The 21,234-nt window shown below is 44.2% G+C and overlaps 1 protein-coding gene across 4 annotated transcripts in view; it reads right to left on the bottom strand.

Moving 5' to 3' along the window:
- Positions 1-21,234, bottom strand: part of LOC111217269 (protein bicaudal D homolog 2-like) — a 44,260-nt gene that overhangs the window by 17,699 nt on the left and 5,327 nt on the right. For all 4 annotated transcript variants that reach the window (XM_022739047.1, XM_022739048.1, XM_022739049.1 and 1 more), the window contains exon 2: positions 8,147-8,359. In XM_022739047.1, coding sequence (XP_022594768.1) covers positions 8,147-8,359 — 213 coding nt within the window. The remainder of the gene's footprint in view (positions 1-8,146; positions 8,360-21,234) is intronic.

Below are 21,234 nucleotides of genomic sequence, written 5' to 3'. Positions count from 1 at the left end.
TCAGCAGTGTCTGACCTTGAATGTTTAAGCAAGCGAGCATGTAACTTTTAGAGTGTGTGTAGTATGTCAGCAGTATGGTTTGGATTTGCGTGTGTGTGTGTGTGTGTGTGTGTGTGTGTGTGTGTGTGTGTTTGTGGCTGTGTATGTATGTGTGTGTGTGTCTGATACATGTCTTTCTCTGAGAAGAGCTGGCAGAGATAACATAATACCAGAGGGACAATTAGCCCTGCAATCCGTTGCCAGGTGGCCCCTTCCTCTCATGCCGTCACCACGGGCGCATCACAATCCCTGCTCTCCGATCGTTTCAGCGACCACAGGAAGTCAATCCTGAGAGGCCTTTTCCCTTTGCACACTTTCTCATATCGGCACTGCCTTGAGGCTGAATGAACATCGGTAATATTAATCATTGAAATAGAGTAGGTAATGAGCAGGTGGTGACAGGTATCCTGATGGATAGAAACTAAAAGGTCAGTGCTTTGATCCCTTTGCCTGCAATGTGCTCAGAGCCCCCTTGTCACACACGATTCATAATTGAGTACAGCATTACAAAATAATACAGCTTTAGTAATAATGAACAATAATTCATGCTCCAAAATATTTAACTAATGTGACTCAGGAGACTATAACGCATCTGTTTTTGTTGCGTTCTCTGTAATTGGTATTTACTCGCCTATTTTAGCTCATTGAGAGAAGAACGCTCTGACAAATACTACGTTGCTAAAATCCCCGCTGATGAAGCACGCATGCTGCTCGTTTGCTCTGCTAAATTATTAATCACTATGTGCAGAGCTGGGTTGAGGCTGACGTTTGATGGTGCATTAATATTCATCAGGGTTTTGCGCATGTCTAATGAGCGTGGGTGTTTGCTGTGCGAAAAGCCGTGATGTTGGTGCATTACTGAATAATGCATGAGCTTACACTACAGATCAGTCCTACCACCAAGCCTGCATACAGTGGTCCTGACTTCTGAGGGAGAACTGAATTAAAGCGTTGGGGGGGGGCTGGAATCAGTCAAAACATTAACAGATTCGGTTACTCTAGCTGTCAAGCTTTGGAGAATTGAACAGCAAAGACGGAATTATTTCATAGAGATTTTGAACATCATCTCATGAGTAGAGTAATCTGTGGTGTTACGGAGCTGTGGCAGCTGGTCGTCCGGGTCTCTTCCTGGTCAGGGTTATGTGCCTCAGCTGGAGGGTCAGTGCTGCTTGGCGCCGATGAATACAGGCCACCGATGAAACTGATTAAGATCCTCCTGCAAACTGATTACGATGCATAGCAGGGTTCTGACCTTTCACCTTGTTTCCACATCCTCTGCTACAACTGAACCCCCTCAGAGACTGAAGAGGGCTGGGGGGTGGGGTGGGGTTACGCTGCACTGCTGCCTGACAGAAGTTGATTTGAGTAAATTCATCAGGGGTTGTAGTGACCATGTGCGTTCCTGCTATTAAGTGTAAATAACATTTAATTAGATGTGGGACACATGCTTCTCCTGGGAATGTAAATTGTGATAATGTATGCCTGTGTGCGTGTGTGTGTGTGTGTGTGTGGCTGGTTAGACACTGAAGTGTGATATTCTAAAGGCCGTCTGAGCTGCCTTTCATGGCCATAGGACTGTGTGTGGTTGGTGATTACCCCCTGCCTGCTGTCACTACAGGTGACGTCTGGACAGCTGCTTGAACACGCCCACGCCACACACATACAGACAAATGTGTCACTTACATGCAAAGCGGGTGGCAGTGAAAACACCAGGTTGTACTGCCCTTACTGTAAACTTGCAGGGTAGGTATAGGCTGTTAGATGTTTAAAAACATGTCGGTGTATCTGCCTAATAAAACATATCAGCGGTCTTCTGCTGTCATGAAGTCTCTCTTGGTCGTACAGTCCAGGAAAAATGCTACAAGCGCACATTTCTATGGGTCAGAGCTTCTTCCAATTGTATGAAAGCTCACTTTCAACTTTAAAGCTTTCTTTTCACTAGTAAACTGCTTTTGACAGCACAGTGGGGCTGAGCCTGCTTAAATCCCACCAAAGCTCTGAGTGAGTTTCTCAATGTGTTTGAGCCGCTATAACCTCTATTTCTATGGCAAATAGCTCCATCACTTAGTGAGCCACAGTGGCAAAGTTTCAGGCTTAACACAAGTGTAGATTAGGAATGTTTTAATGCTTTGTTAAAGGCTCTGCTGCTTGATAACTCCACAGAATCCAGCTTGCGTTTCTGTAAAATCCATATTAACTGGCCTCTTATTCCCTGGTTTGGTTCCCTAGAAAGTGACTTCCATATGGCACAACACTGTATTATTGATATAACAGCACAGACAGACTCAATATATACATATATATGTTTTATCTCCCTTCTACTCTCACTCCACTGACCTCCATTTTCCCGCTCACTTTGCACTTCACTAAAATGCACATATACAAGATTTTTTTTCCCCTGCAAAGTGCAGAGGGCTCAAAGATGGCAGGACACCAAGTGCCCACCAGCTCAATACTGCCCCCCCCCATCTCAGCTCCACTGTCTGATACCACTGACCTCCATTTTGCCATTTCACCAACACTACTACCGCTCTCATTTTTCCAACCCCCACCTCCCCCGTCTCCTCCGAGTGTGACAGCGTGCTGCTTTTAGAGACCATGTATCAGTCACAGTTGATTTTCTTCTTAATACTGAGCTTCAGTTCCATCATATCTGCCTATCAGATAAGAAGAAAGTGGGCTTGTTCACCTCTGCTGGTAGATCTCTAGTGATATCGTGCTCCAGAGAACACTTTTAGACTTCAGTGAGCTGAAAAAAACAAACTTTAAATGACCTGTAAGCCTCTACAGCACGTCAAGGTCACGTCGGCCCATGTTAAATCTAACTCTACAAAGCCAAAAGCATCTCAGGATGACCTTCAGGACAGAGGGGAAGTGAATCACAGATGCAGTACAGAGCTCAAACCCCTCTCAGTATGGCTTTAGACAGAGCAAAGGAATAATGAAGTTCAGGGGCCTATTGCTGCTGTCAGAGCCGAGAAAGTAGGTGAAAGCAGATCTGCTTTTATCCTCCTCTTCTCTGCAAGCGACTGTCGTCCTGCCCAGAGTCCTGCCCAGACTCCATTAGGGAGAGAAAACACCGTCACACTTTTCAATGAGACAATTAAAAAATAAAAAAAGTGAAATGAACCTTGTGACTGCGTGGCTTCTGGTACTTTACCCAGTGTGTGATGGTTGAAAAGCCTACAGAGTGAAAGTGTGTCGGCATGCACTTAACAGTGAACTAGTGATTTCGAGGTCACTTTGATGTAAGTGGAGAAATGTGCACGTGAGCATGTTTAAAACCATTAGCTGAAGTCAATGTGCAGTGTGCTGTTTGTGTGTGTGTGTGTGTGTGTGTGTGTGTGTGTGTGTGTGTGTGTGTGTGTGTGTGTGTGTGTGTGTGTGTGTGCGTTCTTGTTTTATCAGGTTTCACTGATCTGGCATGGGAAACCTTTTTGGTGCTGTGAGCCAGGACACATTTTCAGAGCTTTGTTAAAGCTGATCCCAAAAGACAAACAACATCAGGAATAAATGGAAAATCTTCTGCGTCTGCGACAGAGATCCGGAGATGGCTAGCTGGGTGTGTTGAATGCTATGAGCAGATACCTCAGATAACATCTGGAGGCAGATACCTCAGATAACATCTGGAGGGTTTAGAGAAGGTTGTGGGTCATTTATGACAGCAGCAGTAGCAATGAAACTGAAGTAGCAAGTGTCTGTAGAATTTTTTTTTTTTTTGCTCATTATATTCCCCTGTCGTTTCAGTTTTCAGGGTTTTTTTTTCCATTTCTGTCAAGATTTTTCAACCTTTCCATACTGACCCTTCCCCACCACCCCCAACTACCACAGGACAGGAGGTGATCTATCTTGTCATTAATGTCACATAGAAATAATAAGGTGCTCGACATCTACACCCCCAGAGCCCTCTGAGAGTCCTGTTACATTAGCCTCACATCAGATGATTATAAGAGAACAAAGAGCAACCGGCCTTGGATCCCTTTACGACTCAACTCTGACCTTCCAATAAGCTTCAGTGCGGCAGTGGCGACTGAAATTCTGCTCTCATGTCCATCTGCTCTGCAGCTCCACCGCTGACAAACTGTAGCCTTGTACTCTAATTGCTTCCGATGTCAATAGCAACAATGGCCTTCCTCGCAATGAGCTTAAACCCCTGCCTTCTTCGAACCTTTTAAACTCATCCCATCAATGCAGATACCTTCCTCCTACCTCTCTGTTGTCTGTCAGTTGTTTCATCCAGCCAGTTGAAGCAGCACTCAAATTAAGTTCCAGCCACTGTGTCAATGAGGTAGAAGAAACCAATCATGTCTGACATGTGAATGGCTTCCACATTACGGTGATTGACAAAACCACAATAACCATAACTTATGTCCCTGTGAGGGTAAAATAGTCTGAGCTAGTGAATTATATCAGAGTGATTCTCACATGGAGGGCAGGCAACAGTTACTGTGACAACACTGCATCCTGAATGAAGCAGATGTAGAGAGGTAGTACTCTGCTAAAGGTAGAAACGCATTACATTTTCTACGAGCGTGATTGAATAGCGAGACTGAAGTGCCCTGATTAGATTTCTCAGCGTCTCTATCTTCGGCTTTGCTTGACAATTTCCTGAGAGGCATGGCGATGGGAATCCCCAATCCTTGCGAGGATAATGGCAGCCATCACTGTGGGCACATTCCTCTCCAGACATGAGATTGGATTTAATGAAGTCATGCCTATTAGAGTACGCCTCCTTACAATGTTACTGGCTCTTTGTGGTGGTTTAATCCTGTAGACTGAATCATAGCAGTGAAATGCGTCTTATCAGTGCTCCGGGCTAACATTCTAGTCTTTGGCATGAGAAACTGCCTGGGAGGTTTAAATGTGTCGCATGTAACCAGCTGAAATGCTGGAGCTAAACGGTGGTGAATGAACTGGCCTGTGCAGAGACAAAAGCCTTTTCACACCGAGTGAAGCTTCCAGATCTGTGGGATTTCAACACTTTCTGTTGATCGATTGCTTTATGAGCAACCCACCGTCAAATTACATCTCCTAAACCTCGTTTCAGCTGTAGTGCAGCCGTGAAAACTACAGCTTTATTTTAGAGAGGAACCCTGTAAATATGCAGGGACAAAAAAAAAAAAAAAAAAAAAAAACTCAAAACACAAAAGGCAACAGTTACAGCCCAACTGTCAGTTTCATTCCATGATGAAATTGAGTCATTCAATCTCCCTCCTGACTCAATTTGATTAGCCATGCTGTCCCGGAAAAGCTGCATCATCCACCATCTGCATTGAATTGACTCTCATTAAGCTTTTCTCCCTCTTTAACGGATTTTAGGCCTCCTTCATTTTCTTTCGCACCATTCTCGTCGTCTCCTGGTGCCCCCCCCCCCCCCCCCCCCCCTTCCTCTCACAGCCTGAGCTTTTGGGCTAATTTGAAACCCAGGAGACAAAGATCTCTTTCAGCCCTGTCAGTCTGGTCACAATGCCAGCCTCAGTGCCCAAGCTCCCTCCATTTGCCTGCCACACACACTCCTCCTCGTACCCACAGAAGTACCATTAGAAGGGTGTCATTATCTCCCATACATAGGGCAATTTACACTCCAGCCTCTTTTATGTAGCCAATTAGAGCTGGCCGGGGCCCACGGCGTTGCATCAGGGTTGTTATAATGGGAATGGCACCTGCAGAAAGGCCATCATGACGGCCACCAGTGCAAAACCAGTCACACCATATCTGTAGATCAAAGATATGCAGAAAATCCTGTATTCCCTTTTCTCTATAAAAGTAAAAATCCTCATGTGGGAGATTTAGGAGGCATGATTTCTTTTTTAGACCGTCATTATGTTCAAGTTGTCTCTTGGATGACTGCTGGTAGTTAAATTTCATGTTTAGTTTCAAAAACATGTCTGGTACATCTGGCTTCTATAATGCCCAACTTATACCAACTTATATTCAGAGCTGAGCAGCAGCTGACCTAATTATAGTGGAATTTATATCTTTCTGGAACGTAAGTCGTCGTGAGGGACCAAGTCTTTTTCACTAATCTCCGTAAGACACGCCGCTGACATCTGTCTCAAGCAGTGACTCACAGAAAACAGCAGTAATTCCTGCAGCTGTCTGCCAAAGACTTTAGGCTCGACTCAGGAGGGGAGGCCCGTTCTTTCCCCCTACCAATTACACTGGAATTACCAACTTGACCTGCAAAACAACGGCTAAATCTGCGGTGCACAAGCACGGGAAGATTTGCAATAGTGATGGGATTTACTACTGCAGAGGAAGAGCATTATACAGAGAGGAGGGGAGAGAGAGACCAAAAATCAAATAGACAGAGAAGCCCATACGCCTATATTTGATTGTTTAAACAAAACGGCAGTACCAGGGTTTTCCTTGGTGCTAGGGTAGAGAGGCGTGCTTGGAATGAATATAACGACATTGATCTGTTGTTGGAACCAAAGAATTCCTGCACAAAATGCTGATATGATGCAACGACATAGCTCCTGCCTGGTATGTGATGTGCCGTGCACCTACCTCGAGCTGCGAGTGTCAAATCAAGTTAAATCTAGCATTAGCGGTCTGTTCCTTCTCTCCTCATAAAGCTACACTCCCCGAACAAGTTGCTACCTCAAACCACCCCCTTCTTTATTATTCCAACCGTTGCTTCGCTGTCAAGGGAGCATGGACCTTTGCATCAAAGAATCCCGTCTAAAAAGGTGAGAGGCTCCCTATACCTTCCCGTCAGACTGTGTTCATCTTTCTTTTTCATCCTTTTATGTCTCCTTGTGTCTTTGTGTCAAAACAGGCTTCCTCAGCGCTCCATACATCTCTCAGTCAGTGTGATTTCAAGCTGTACTTAATTCAATGTCTCCTCGTGTCCGACTCCGTCATGCAACTTCACACACGCACAGCCATTGGCAACCCACGCTCTGCACTTCACTCGTGTCTCTTTTAATGAGGTCACTTAGCTGTTGAGTGTATGTAAATGACAGCAGTGAGCGAGGTCAAACATTGTCCAAAGTGGGGCGCAGACAATAAAGGTTTGCGTCATGACAGTTAGGGAAGATTAGGAGAGTAGAATATGAATGCGTTTGCTGGAATGTGTAAAGGGTGTGGGTATATGCTGGGATTTGAGTGAAACACTTTGGTCGTGCTTCAGCCAAGCAGATCTCAGTTGACAGAATTCACCAGGCTGGTAAAGGGCTTGTCTGGGGTGGCGTTTCTTGTCACTTATGTCATAGCTGAAGCGAAAAGGTTAAGCACTACTGTCACGCAGTGGTTCACACACACTTAAGACATTAATGGATCAATTATGCGTGTAGGATCCTGCTCGTCTTTGGAAAAACAGCAAATTTCTCATGGTGTCAGTGTTTTTCCTCGATCTGTGACTCTAACTCCGCCCGAGATCAAAACAAGGGTGGAGGACTTCACATTAGTCCTGAAGGCAAGGTGTTGCTTTAATCAGCCTGCTCTCTGTCCTACAGTCATTACAGTGTAATCAGTCTTGTCTTAGCATGTCACAAATAAAAAGTTGTTGACTCTGCAGTTATGACCTAAATAACACAGGCTTGCACAGCAATATTGAGAGGATCAAAGGTGAATGAATGTAGGTGCAGTAAATACTGAATGCTGCACTCCACACATTGCACTACAATCTTTGGACTAGTGCTCTAAGAGGACGTCATTCATATCTTCATTTGAATCTCTATTCTTTGCATCCAATAAAAAAATAATAAACAGCGAAATGCCGTATGCCCCAGTTTCCTCCTGAGCTCAACCAACACACTGCTTGAGATTGATCATCCATGAATACCCATCACGTTTTCTGCAGCTTCACACAGATAACAAACCCAACAGACGATAGCATCAACAAACACAGCCGTTGTTCTCATTAGCTGCAGGCAAACCAGAGCAGACGCAGCCCTCTGCTTCAACTCTCAAACTGAGTTTGTTCCCAAAGTACTGACGTAAGAAACTGTCTTCTGATGAACAATAATAGTCACTGAAGTGCTTTTTTCCAGCATCCTATGATTCCAGCTGACTGAACTAAATAGAGTAAATTTCAACACCTATCTCAACTTGAAGAAAATAATCTGCGATGTGTTTCTGACTCTGGGTCTCGCTCTCTTACCTCTTTCATCTCTTGGGAGATGGTGTTCAGGCGTTCATTCTCAGACTGGGTGTTGGTGAGGATATTGCGTGCCTGGCGCAGATCGGTCTGCAGCTCCAGGACCCTCTGCTCGTAGTAGGCCTCCTTACACGCCGACTCCTGGATAAGAGACTCCTCGCGGCTCTCCCCATCTGCTGCCACCTTCCTGTGGTTGGAGTAGGCTTGTCCAAAGGCCTGGAGATAGAGAAAATGAGAAGTTGTTGTTAGTGCATTGTTAATAGGCCAAACAAGATATATAATTTAAATCAGTGGATGAACCAGTAACTGGCTGTTAAAAAGCTGGATATGAGGACTGTAAATGACAAAAGTTTACTTTGTGAGTCTGCCATTTCAAAGTGACACTGATCTCATCTACTGGGGTTCAGCTGGGGACAGGGGCTCAAAAAAAAACCTCCCAAAATACTGCCATTGCCTGTAGAGATAATCAGTCAGGCTCCATCTGGGCTGCATCATCCCGTCTTCCCCCATGCAGCCCCCCCCCCCCCCCCCTCCTGACCCGCAGTTTGGCCTCCCTGGCACGTGCTCTGCAGTGACTCCACAGATGGGAAAACCAAACAGGAAAAGTAGAGCAAATGGACTAGTGTCCGGGTGATCACGAGAAGCCTGTATTCTAATGCCCTAATACCTTCATAGATCATAGCTGAGCAAAGGAAGGTCACTATTTGATGTTCACAGGATCAAGTTTCTGAATAATTATGGATGACATGCAAGCTGCAGCCTCTAACTTCTGTAGGGGGATATTCTTTGTTGAAAAGATATGAACAGGAATGTAGTTTGACTGTGCAAAATGAAACACTGTTTGACTATTATTAGTGCTGACTTAAATTTTGACCTTAATTTGATAACGCGCTGCAAGGCAGTAACAAAGAAATGTGGACAGAGACACACAGAGGGAGGGAGAGAAAGAGAGAGAGAGAGAGAGAGAGAGAGAGAGAGAGAGAGAGAGAGAGAGAGAAAGAGAGCATCACCGCAGCAGAATCTAGGTTAGACGACTCTCTCCCCTCCTCAAAATAATCATCCCACTGATTACAGATTTCACATCCAATCCTGTAACCACCAGTGATCCAAAGGAAATTCTGATTCCCATCTCGCCTCACAGCTCGAGCGCAGGCTGTAATCTGAAATCACCTGAGGCGCTACATCCGACCTTGTTTGCATCTGCAGCGCACTCTCTCTTCTCTCTGACCTGCTACTCCCTTACATCTGCACGTGACTGGCTGCTGCAGGATTTTCTCCCTTTCACTGCATATCGTATTAATCCCAGTAATTCCTTTAGAGAAAGGAAAATCTGGAAATTTGTATTAGTCGAACTGACCTACTTGCGGGACGAATATGCGAATGCGTAAAAGTAGTTTAATGGGTTGCAGAAGTGCGTGACATCATGTCTCGTGCATGGTGGCGAGAGAATATCTCTCACATTCCAGGAAAGATGACGCTCCGTGCAGGGAGATGGCAAAGATGAGCGGTTGAACTCTCATGCTGAGGCACAATATGATTTATATTTTTTTTACTGCACATTTCTACTGGGAAAATGTACTAAAAAAAAAAAAGTCACAAAACATTTTCACTTTTACGGATGAACTGGTAACAACCGACGTTTTCACCCAGTTAGATCAAATAACCGCTGATCCAACATACCAGAGCTGAAATTAGTTGATTAAAATTAAACGGAAGCTATTTTGATGATTGATTAAAAATGTGAAATGTCCCAGGATTTGTCTTTTGTGACAGTGAACTGAATATCTTTTGGACTGGTGGTCTGACAAGACAACTAATATGACGACCTAACCTTGGGGTTTAACGGTGATGGGCTTTGCTGACATTTTATAGCCCAAAAAATCAATTAAGTTAATCAAACGAACAATGCTTCATTCATTTATAAGAAAAAACAAACGAAAAAACTAAACTTGTAATCATGAATGCCACTAACCACTGGGAGGTGCTTCAGTAATCTTAAAACCAAGGTTGACAGCCAACATGTCTGTCAATAAACAACTAATGTCAGTAACTCTAGATAAGAGTGTTGGTTGAGTAACTCTTCCTCATACCTTACTCACCTCCTCCCTTCTTTCCGTCCAAAAAAAAAAAAAAAAATCGCACCATTCATCAGTTGGAGTCTTCATTTGATTAGAAAGTCATTACAAGAGACAGGATTAACCCAATCAGAAACCAGGGGGAATCCCATCATTATAATCTTGGCGCATAGTGGATAATGGAGGGGACAATCAATCCAATCTAAGAACTCAAACATGAAGTAGAGCCCGTATCCAAAACCCACTGACCCAAGGTCTTTAATCTCAGCTCCCCAAGCGTGGGTTTAGGCTACTTTTAGGGGAGGGTAAATTGGGGACGCACGCGACCAAGCCTATAATCTCACAGTGAGCCGCCTACCCAATTTATAATTCATCTTTAGCTCGCCATATGTTGCAGTTTTTTTTTTTTGTTTTTTTTTTACATTGGACATGTGAGCATGGATTATTAATCCCTTGTAAAGCTAATCAAATGCAGGTCTTTAGTCATTAGCATGCTGTCTAGACCGGCTTTCCTCACAGATTTCCCTCACGAACGACTATGGCAAACATTATGGCGCTACATAAGGAAAAGTCAATCATTTAAGAGATTTATCACTCTACACAACATGAGTTCTGATTCCAGATCAGCGCATACATTACGGGCTGAGGTTAGCCACCCTGCTGGGCTGGTCTTTACACTTTAGGTTGCCATGTGAGGAGGATCAAAGTACATAATGGCTGTGATCAAAAGCATCATGTGAGTGAGGAGTTGATGAAATGAGACGAGCCACCTCAGATCGTTCCCGTCAGAACTATTTCACCACTTCCCCATACTTTGCTCACACCATAACCGAGCATCTAGTCATATGATTAACACATGGAAACTTTCAAAACTGTAAATAAAGACGGCTGCGTGGGTGCATGCAGGCGGACTAATTTAAGAAAGGAGTATGTTGCTATGACTGCATTTTGGGTAGAGCCTGTATCACAAACACTGGTTTCTCTGGTAATGAGGCTTATTTTACACCCAGGGTGTTGAACTCAATCAGCTATCTGCGAAACAAATGTTGCTACTACAGTGTGTTCTTTGACAGTCTTAGATTCAACACAGATCGCTTTTGTGTTTGTGTTCAAAGCATGTTGGAACATGGTGTGATCACTGTGCTGTCCTCTAATCTGACAAAAAAAAAAAAAAAACACAGCCTTCAAAGGCAAAGTCCAATGATTAGAAGGTGAGACAAATCAGGACTCAACGGTCAATCACTTCTTTCTTGCTATGCGATCCCTGTTCGGTGATAGAGGGTAAATGCTAAACACTGGCTTCTGCAGGCTATAGCCCCCGCTGCTAATGGTCAACACCTTACATGGTATAAGAAATGAAAGCAGAGAGAATATAGGTCACAGAGTGCACTCTGGTTTCCTCAGCTCAGAATCCTTCTGCGCATGTTCCTCTAATCCGGTGAGTCAAGAGCACGAGGGAGATGGTGCTCTGGGCTCTCTGACAGGTAACAAACAGATCAATGATGCCGGTCTCAGAGGCTCCGTGGAGCTGGAGTAGGCCGAATCTAAAATTCTATTTTCTGTTCCTGTTCCGCTGGCAGAGCGGAGCTTCATGTTTGTGTGGCATGAAGTGAGAACAGTGAGTGGGATGTGAAATGTCTCGAGAGATATGATTACTGCAGATCCCCAGGAGTGGAGAATAAAGCCGATAGGTACACTCAAATTAACGCACACACATGAACTGTACACAGGGCTGGATTTAAGAGGCCAGCAGCATTTCAATCAATACGAGTGAGTCCTTCTGAAAAGCCCTGCCTTAAGAGCGAAACCCAGTTCGAACACTCTGGATTTGGGTCTGATTCTGTTATCTCTGCTCATTGTTAAAGTTTCCATTTAGCCCCCTGTGGTCTCATTGCCCGGCTCTACTGGAAAAGTAAAGCTCGCTGCAAAAAGAGGAAGAGGAGGAGAGGCAGACAGAAGACGATAAGACAAAGAGAGGAGTCAGACAACCTCTCTGTTGCTGAGCCAGATCAAAAGAAACTCGGCTTTTCCCTCGTGCAATCACATTAGCCTTATACTTTGCTTTAATGTAAGTCTCAGGGACCCAGTGACTTCAGTATCTTCTATGGGCTGATAATGATCCTCAAGAAAATATATAAAGATGAAATAGAAATACAGGCACTGATAAAAACCTGGAGACAAGGGCTGACAATCTGAGGAAGGGTAAAACTGTGGAGAGTGTAAAGCAAGAGAAAATAAGAAAGGAAAAAAAAAAAACGGAGCCAACAAAAAGCCTGATCCAATGAGAACATTTTTTGGCATTTATACAAAAAAGTCATTTGAATCTGATAGGACAGAATAATTAAACAAAAAAAGAGGGATGGTGAGACCTGCTTCCCTTATCTAAACACTGATTTCAAGGCATACTGCTGGCATGATAATCTCACTAGATGATGCCAGACAGGGCACAACAGGACATGCCCTCTGTGCGATACCAGATGACACACCCTCCAGACGCAGAAACGTGATATGAGGATGGTCCGCAAGTCTTTGGCAAATACGGAGTGGGCAGATTTTGAGCTGAGATGTTCAGTTTCTTCAGCAGCGTTCTCGTGCTGTGACAAAGACAGCCTGTGATGAATGCTGAACAATATAACACTATGTCATTTAGATCGGTTTAGTCACTCATACAGATGGTCAGAGTGCTCCGGGGGTTGACCCTGGATGCCAAAGCAGTGTTTCAGCAACACTGAAAGCTGGTCAGTGTTATCAGGGTTGTCATTGTAGGCGACTGCGGAGGAAGAGAGGTGGAGCAGAAAGAAAAGAAAGAAAGAAAGAAAGGAAAAAAAAAAAAAACCACTGGATGGTTTCTCCTGCCTCGTGAACCGCAGCTCACGTGGAGTCACAGTTTGTGATGATAAACAGAGACACGCTGTCTTTCTCCCCGTTTCCGTATCTCTCTCTATCTCCATTCACAGGCCACTGCGCAGCCAGCGAAGCTGAAGGGACAAATAGCTTCGAGGTGTGTGCTGATTCTATATTTAGCTGTCCACTATCAACTGTTCATCATACAAATATCTTGGGGCATGATGTCAAAATGCATCTGGCAAACCAGTGGCTTCCTACGACACATATGTATGACCCAGCGCTGCAGGCTGACCCAGTATTCTTCACTAAACAGACTCACACTACACCAAACTTTTATTTATTTCTTTGGGACATAATAGCTCACCGTGTTATTTCTGCGTCAACAGGCCGTATAACATAACACGGCTCTGTGAGGAATGCTGCCCGTCTCACGTGGCAGTGTATGTTTGTTTTAGTTAACTAAATCTACTGTGAGCACTGTTGCTGATTTGTGCATGTTATGCCAAAGCCAACAGCTCTTGCTATAATGTGTAACAGAGAAGCTAATTATTTACTTCAGACTTTACTCTTCAGAGGGGGTGGATATGGAAAAGGCAGAAATTCACATTCTTTCCATGACAAATCTGCAAATATTATGTTTAACTCTCCGCTGGTTTGAATTCTCCCCTTCTCGCTCCTCCAACAGTTTCATGTCCAACTCTAAATTTGGACTTTCATAAGGTGCAGAAATAAGCAACATTATAAGAGGAAAAAAAAAACGTCATATTTAAACAGTTAGATATATGCGAGCTGTAATATGTGCTAAACAGAAAGAGAAAGAAGGAGAGAGGGAAAGAAGGTGAGAGAAATGCGAATGAGGGAGGCAGAGATATTAGCTGCTGCCTGGCACAGAGCCACATTGATTCACTGCATAGCACAGAGCTGTTGGGCTATTATTCACACACAGGCCTGGACAATTTCACAGACTCAACACACACACACACACACACACACACACACACACACACACACACACACACACACACATACACGCCATTTCCAATTTTCCCGGTGTGCCCTGCAGTCAGCCGTACTGCAGCACCTGGCACTCTAGCCATGTCGAGGCTTGCTCTCCCTTCAGAGATAAAGGAGGTAGAGGTGGAGGATTCAAAAGCCTCGTAGGGGTTCCACCACTGCTGCATGCACCTCATGTTTTCAACACATACAGGCGATGCACTGCGTGCCAAAGGCAAAGAATACTCCACAGAGAATATAAGAAAGCAAAGGTTAGAGAAACATACCCATATGTGAGCTTTGCAAGACACGAATTTCCTTGAAAAGAAATGATTTAGCCTCAAGTAGACTGGCTGAACGTTATACTCTCATCGTGAAACTTGAAAGACGTGAACCTCCTAAAAACAACCACAAAGCTGTGCCAGATTGTGGATCTCCTAAGTTGCAGGGCAGGACAGAGAGAACACTAGAGGGGATGGAGCCATTGGGAAAAAAGCAGACACATGCAATTAAAGCGCACCACATCTACATACACACACACACACACACACACACACACACACACACACACACACACACACACACACACACACACACACACACACACAGGTCTCTGCATATGAGCGATGTACTAATCAGACCCATGAGGCCCTTTACATGTCTCACTGAAGAAGTCTTCCTCAACCATCAAAAATATCAGAGTAGTCTAATTGGGCTGCAGGAGCTCAGTGATACAAAATCTCTACATAAATTCTCCCTGCTTACATCAGGCTGTAATGATGAAGTGTTAGTTCAGACTTTCATCAGACCTGTCTGGGGAAAACTTCATGTCATATTTTATTTCAGCTTCACACACAGGGCCCCGAATCTGAAGTCTGCATTAGAGATTCTGTGTGAAGTTTGTCTTTGGTCAGATGAAACCTCGTGTTCAAACATGCTGCTAATCTATATTCATTACACGCTCTCAAAGCCGGGAGCTCAGAGGAAACATATCACCTTTATAAAAAGGTGAAACACCTGCAAAAAGGAGCACAACCAATCCGCCCTCTGACCATTATTGTGTCTGAGTCAGCCTTACGGCTCTGGACTGACTCCTGTGTTATTACAGGGTAAAAACAGTCATTATGCCCCTGGCAGTGAGCTATAGAACCATGGATCTGAGCGCAGTTTATTTAGCCTTCAGTGTGTATGTAATATAATGATGAAGGCAGCTTTTTACATGATACCGAAGAGGTAGTGTAATGAGAAAGGGTAATTCTCGTGCCACTTGTGAGTGAAATACAAAATGAGCCTAAAAACAAACCATGTGCTACTATCAACATTTACAGAAAAAGCAGATTTCGGCGAGGTTCCTGAGAAGGTTTGTCTTGACTCGGAGTACTGTTTTTGTTTCTCTCTTCTGTGCCACAATGAAAAACTGCCTGTGCTGGCTTGTGCAACACAAGAGATGAACAACAAGGTTTTAAAATTTTGGTTAGTATTTAATCTTAGCAGTCACTTAACCGTGAAGTAGGATCTATTTTCCTCTGGCTGTTTATTGGGTCTATTGTTCAGCTGCTAAATGTTCTACAGAATAAAGGAAAAAGCTGGCATCTCAAGGGAGAGCAAAGATTCAATACGTTCTGATATATTACACCATATCGGCGTCCGAGGTGGAGTCTGGGTTCTTTATCATCGTTCATATCACTGCAGTGTTCCACACCAGCTCCGGTTGGGGTGCGTTCACAACCTCAGTCATTTGCGATGCAAAGTCGGCCTTATCAGCGCCTGCCTGTAGTCAGCCTGCCGGTTCCCCCTTTCTGCCTGACACCCTGCGTCTGGCTGAGATCTCTCAGGTCCACGTGCTCGCACCCCAGGGGAACTGCCGTCGTTATGGTTACTACGCCAATTACAGTGAAAGAGCGAGAGGCGGTCAGTAAAGGCAATGCGAAGGGGTGCCACTGACACAGATGGCTGTTTCAGAGCTCAGCCTTGCACAGCTTGCTCTCCTCCCTCCTTCTCTGGCAACAGTCCTCGCCCGTGTCCCATCCCTCTCCAATCTGAGATCTGTTTGCACAAAGAGCACGCGGGTCTGAGGTTGCTTTCAAGTATTTTTGTTTTTTATCTCTTTGCTACCTGGCCAAGCCTACATCCTAATATACAAGCAGTCTCTATTTTGTGTATATTTCAGCCCATTTCCCAAAAGACACTGCTCCCCGTGGGACCTTTATACACGACTTCCACAGTTTGAACAGCCTCTTGTTGTTAGTGACATAAATGAAAGAGGAGGGGAGCAGCTGGGGGGCCGCAGCTGGGGACCAGGCACACACATAAACACATATGCATGCATTTGTGAACTCAAAAACACACACACACACACACACACACACACACACACACACACACACACACACACACACACACACACACACACACACACAATTACATTTTCTTCCAAAGTCCAAGGTCAGGTTTGCAGGAAGACGGGAGAAGGTGAAGTAGACAGTGAATCTATTTGTTTGTGCATTTGTTCATAGGTTATGGGAGAAGGGTTCAACCTTACCAAGGTTTTTTCCACCACTACAGTCATGAACAAGGCTAGAGGTCTCTCCAAATCTCTTCCATGTGCTGTCCCTAACTCCCCTCTCCTATCTCTGCATTCACCCTCCCGAACCCAGAAGACGGTCTCTTGGGCAGGCCCCGTCCTCGCTCTCGCTCCCCGCCAGACAGAGACTAATGACCTCCCTTCCCCATTTGCAGTAATTAAAACCTGTATGTGACTGTGTGAGCACACATTCTCTCTACCAGTGAGGTTAAATCTCGGGTCAGGGCGGCAGGCCTTCCATATGAGACCATGTCAGTTTGTAAAGAATGAGGTGGGGGCTCAGTTGCCTCACTACCACTGTGCTCATAATAGATCATATCTGTGCGCAAATACAGTACCCAAGGTTAAACAGAAAACAGTATCTGAATATAGCACACAAATAATTTTCTTTGGTTTGCATTAACAATAAGTTCTTTGATTCCATGCTACAATACCTCAATCTCTCTCCACCCACAGCACGTTGGTAGAGTATTCAAGGGACAATAATGGAGGAAGATGAAAGATAAGCCAAAACACAATGACCTAAAGTGAACGCTGCACACACAGTGGAAAACAGCCAACTGCTCTTTCATGAGATACATATTTATTAAGTTATGTTTGTATGAAAAAAAAGCGTAGCTGTTTATTCTGTTTATATTCAGCCCTTTAAACTCATTAAGCCAGCTGATAGAGGAACCCCTGTTCTCCTCCCACCTAAAAGAGAGCACGCTGGTTCCCACAGGAAACCCTTGCATTGCCCAGTGCCCCTCCCATAAAAAAACCTCTCTCCCTTTCTCTGTCTGCTGCTATCCCCATTTCTCCAGGACCCCATGAGAGACTGGCACACATCCAATTAAAACCCCTCCTCTCCTTGCTCTCTCTGAGCCCAAACTCTAATGTTGTTATTGCTGTAGAGCCGGCCCCCTGCCTGACTATACAACTCTTGTCTTCTTATCTCCCCTCCCTTTTTACCCCTTTTCTATTCCCATTTCCTGCCTCCCTCTCTCTCTCCCCTGTTCTACCATGCCTGAGGGTTTCAAAGCGTGGACTCCGTGTGACTTGGGTACACTGCGACAGGGAGACCCAGGCCCACTAGCCTATTTACAATAGGAGCCAGGGGAACGAGGAGGAGGAGGCGAGGCTGACGGCGGCGGGGAGTGGGTATGGGGTGTGGAGAGAATGTAGACATACTGTTGTTCTCTGATTGCACTGTGCTGCTGAAGGACCCCCAGGGTGAAGGGGCAACCCTTTGAAATTGGGTTTGCTAATGTTTGAATAGATGGCCTATTAAAACGAGGAGATGTTTTCCAGAATCTGCCCTCTGGTTTAATTAATTTAGGTGAGGCCGGAGGCGCTCCTCCACCAGTCAGGGGATAATTGAGATGAGTGGACTATGTAGGATTTCAGAGGAACCAGAGATGGGTGTGTCGTGTAAAAAGAGAACACTGTGTGTCTACATCTCATCCCAGATCTCTTCATCTCCTGCACCAAACCAGATAATGCCCTGGTACAAACCGCAGAGAAGAAAATGCACAACAAAAGTGGAAGGATATGGGTGGGGCAAGTCATACTATTCAGATGTGTGCGTGTGTGTGTGTGCGTGTGCGCGCGTGTGTGTGTGTGTGTGTGTGTGCGCGCGTGTGTGTGTGTGTGTGTGTGTGCGCGCGTGTGTGTGTGTGTGTGTGTGTGCGCGCGTGTGTGTGTGTGTGTGTGTGTGCGCGCGTGTGTGTGTGTGTGTGTGTGTGCGCGCGTGTGTGTGTGTGTGTGTGTGTGCGCGTGTGTGTGTGTGTGTGTGTGTGTGTATCAAAGAGTGGGGTTGGGGGCACCCACCATCTGTCCACTTATAGCTACCACAAGTTTATTCCTGCTTGTCATATATGCTAATTTATTTCAACCCCATCTCTTATCTTTTGTGTTTTTGGGGATATTCCCCTCAACTGAAGGTGCTTAAAAAATACCCCAATGGGCAAAACTCAATATAGCCCCATGTGTCAAAACCTTAAAAGCATCAATATGGGGGAAATGTGTTGATTTAAAAAGGTCATTAAAAGGACATCAACATTTGCATATTTCTTATTGCTTACTATGTGTGTTAAGATAGGATGAGCCCATAGGTTTCTGGTAGAAATTCAATTTCAAATCCACCTTTATCAACTTTAAAAAGTTTTCAATGCACATGGAATATTAGTAAAATCTGCTGATGACCAACCTCCTTTTATTTAATTCAGCACACATTTATAGAAAATTCATGGTCAGCTTTTGAGGCACAAAATAAATTTTTAAAAATGTTTAAGTTAGGTGACTCCATAAGGTTACTGAATGTCAGTTCCTGTCTTTGTTGCCACGGTAAGGCCCAGAACCTTGTGAAAGGAAATGCAGCATAATGAGTGTTGATGTTAACACAGCAGGAAAAGCAAGGATAAAAAAAAAAACGTTTATTGTTGAGACTTATTCCTTGTCTGTTGTTCCATACAGATGACAGTGGTAACTTGCCTGATGAACTCTCATGTGGTCATTTCCTCTGATCCACTAAAAGAAATCCGGACTGATACAGAGCCATATTTCATATGCTTCCCCATCCGCTATAAAAAGCCAGACTCCTCACAAGTAAACAGGATGCAGAACTTTGCTTAGACACTGTAAGAGCCCTTATGGTTACCCATAGCCAAGATTTATATCAAAACACAAACGTATAAACAGGCAATATGTTGGCCCACAATGACATGTTTCATATGTCATTCTGGGCTGATCAGGTGGCAGATAAGATAAGGAGGGTTTGTGGAGAATGTGATACAGCCCACAGACTTGATCTAAAGACTATTAAAGGGATGGTGCAGGCAAGGTTCAGAACAAACTTATACTCTACCCACATGCCTAGCTGATTCATCGGTTTATGTAAGACACCAGAGTCTCAGTACAAATAAATATGTCCCTAGTTTGAACTGATTAAACTGACCTTAAAAGTAGTTCATAAGCCTACAACTGACTGGAGCATGTGTTTAAACAGCCAAATGGAGTATCTACCTCAAATATAATAAATGTATATATTTTTTTCAATACAGACTATACTCACAAAAAAAGTCCCAACAAATAATTGTAATCAAGTTAATCCAAAAATAACACAGCCAAAAATAGCCTGTTTGTGTTGATAAAAGCAAAATAAAGTGTTGGTTTAGGTTTAATCAGCTGGTGAAAGTGAAATATGCAAAGCAAGGGACACAATGAAACTATACAGGACAACTGGACATGTAGTAGAGTAGGGATAAGTAGCCATTGTGTTTCTTGTGCACACAATGGCTACTCACGTGAGTGCACACAGGCTTCTTTGTTGATGGATTTATAATAGTTTATCGTCGTTATGCAGTGTAGGAGAATGGAAACTGGAGAGTGGCCTATTGCCTGAGTGAACCATGTTGTATTGTCAGAGGCATACAGTCATTACTATGACCTCATCCCCTGCTTTTAGCCTGGGCTCCTGCCTGATCTGGCCCTAGTCTTCAGTAATTGGATTACACTTCTAGAATCATGACCCTGCTGGGCTGCCGTACCGCCTCTCTACATGCACTTTTGACTTCTCCGAATCTTTGACAGAAGTCTTTATATAGGTTATTTCAAAATGTGTAAATTTAACTATGTGTAATAGCTGTAACTGTTGGCTTTACAATATGTGGTATCAAGTACAGAAAATACTGAAAATCATCAATTTCATTGCTGTTCAACTATGCTTGGACAAACTATATTTGGCTTACTTAACTTACTTATTTAAAAACTTCATACATATTTACTGTAGCCAGAGGGCAGAGTTTCTGAGTGTGACCTGATGACGCACACAAAATTAGATAATTACAGAACAGACACAATGCTGCTCTTCTATCAGCACACAACAACAACTTCTGACAGGCTGTTTCATTAAGAGATGTTAGTCATGCCAATAAGCTCCATACATACAACATGTACTGTATATATGTTCCTTCTACACCACCCCTTGCCTGTGCAGGACTTAACAGAGGCATGATTCTTGTCATTTAAACACACTTCACAAACACTCCACTCTTCAAACATGAAGCCCAAAAACATTTCGAGCAGGTCGAACAATTCACTAACTGAGTCCTGGAACACTTACACAGCCACCCACTTATGCTCCAGAGTAAATGTGGCCTCTACTTGAACCATGGACGGGTGCTGATGGTATTTTGTTTATCAGAGTTACGGACAAAAGCTCTTAAAATCATTACAGATTAGCAGTGGACCACTATACCTAAAACTAGGCGGAATGAGTCTTTCATTACTCGGCAATACCATATGGCCGTCCTTCTGTGACATGGACGGCTACATTAGTCTCTGAGAGGGGATCTTGTGGATAGACCAGCAAGTCTGGACACTTTTGGAAAATCTTTGCAAAATGATTGTGTGAGTGATCTTGACAAATATTTGCACATCCATATTGAGGCTCAGATTCATATAGGAGATTGCCAGGCCTGACAGCTCTCAGAACAGACTGCTAGGCTTGGCAGCCACTGGAGTAGGCTACTGGGCCAGGTGAGAGAGAACAGGGCAGTTTCCCAAGAGCACCTGACAGCCTCTGTGCAGCATTACCCCAAAATGTGCCTACC

The sequence above is a fragment of the Seriola dumerili genome, unplaced genomic scaffold (genome assembly GCF_002260705.1).
Source record: "Seriola dumerili isolate Sdu_G_001 unplaced genomic scaffold, Sdu_1.0 BDQW01000043.1, whole genome shotgun sequence".
Lineage (NCBI taxonomy): Eukaryota > Metazoa > Chordata > Actinopteri > Carangiformes > Carangidae > Seriola > Seriola dumerili.
The sequence above is the reverse complement of the archived record's forward strand: the minus strand, read 5'-3'. Positions and strand labels throughout refer to the sequence as shown.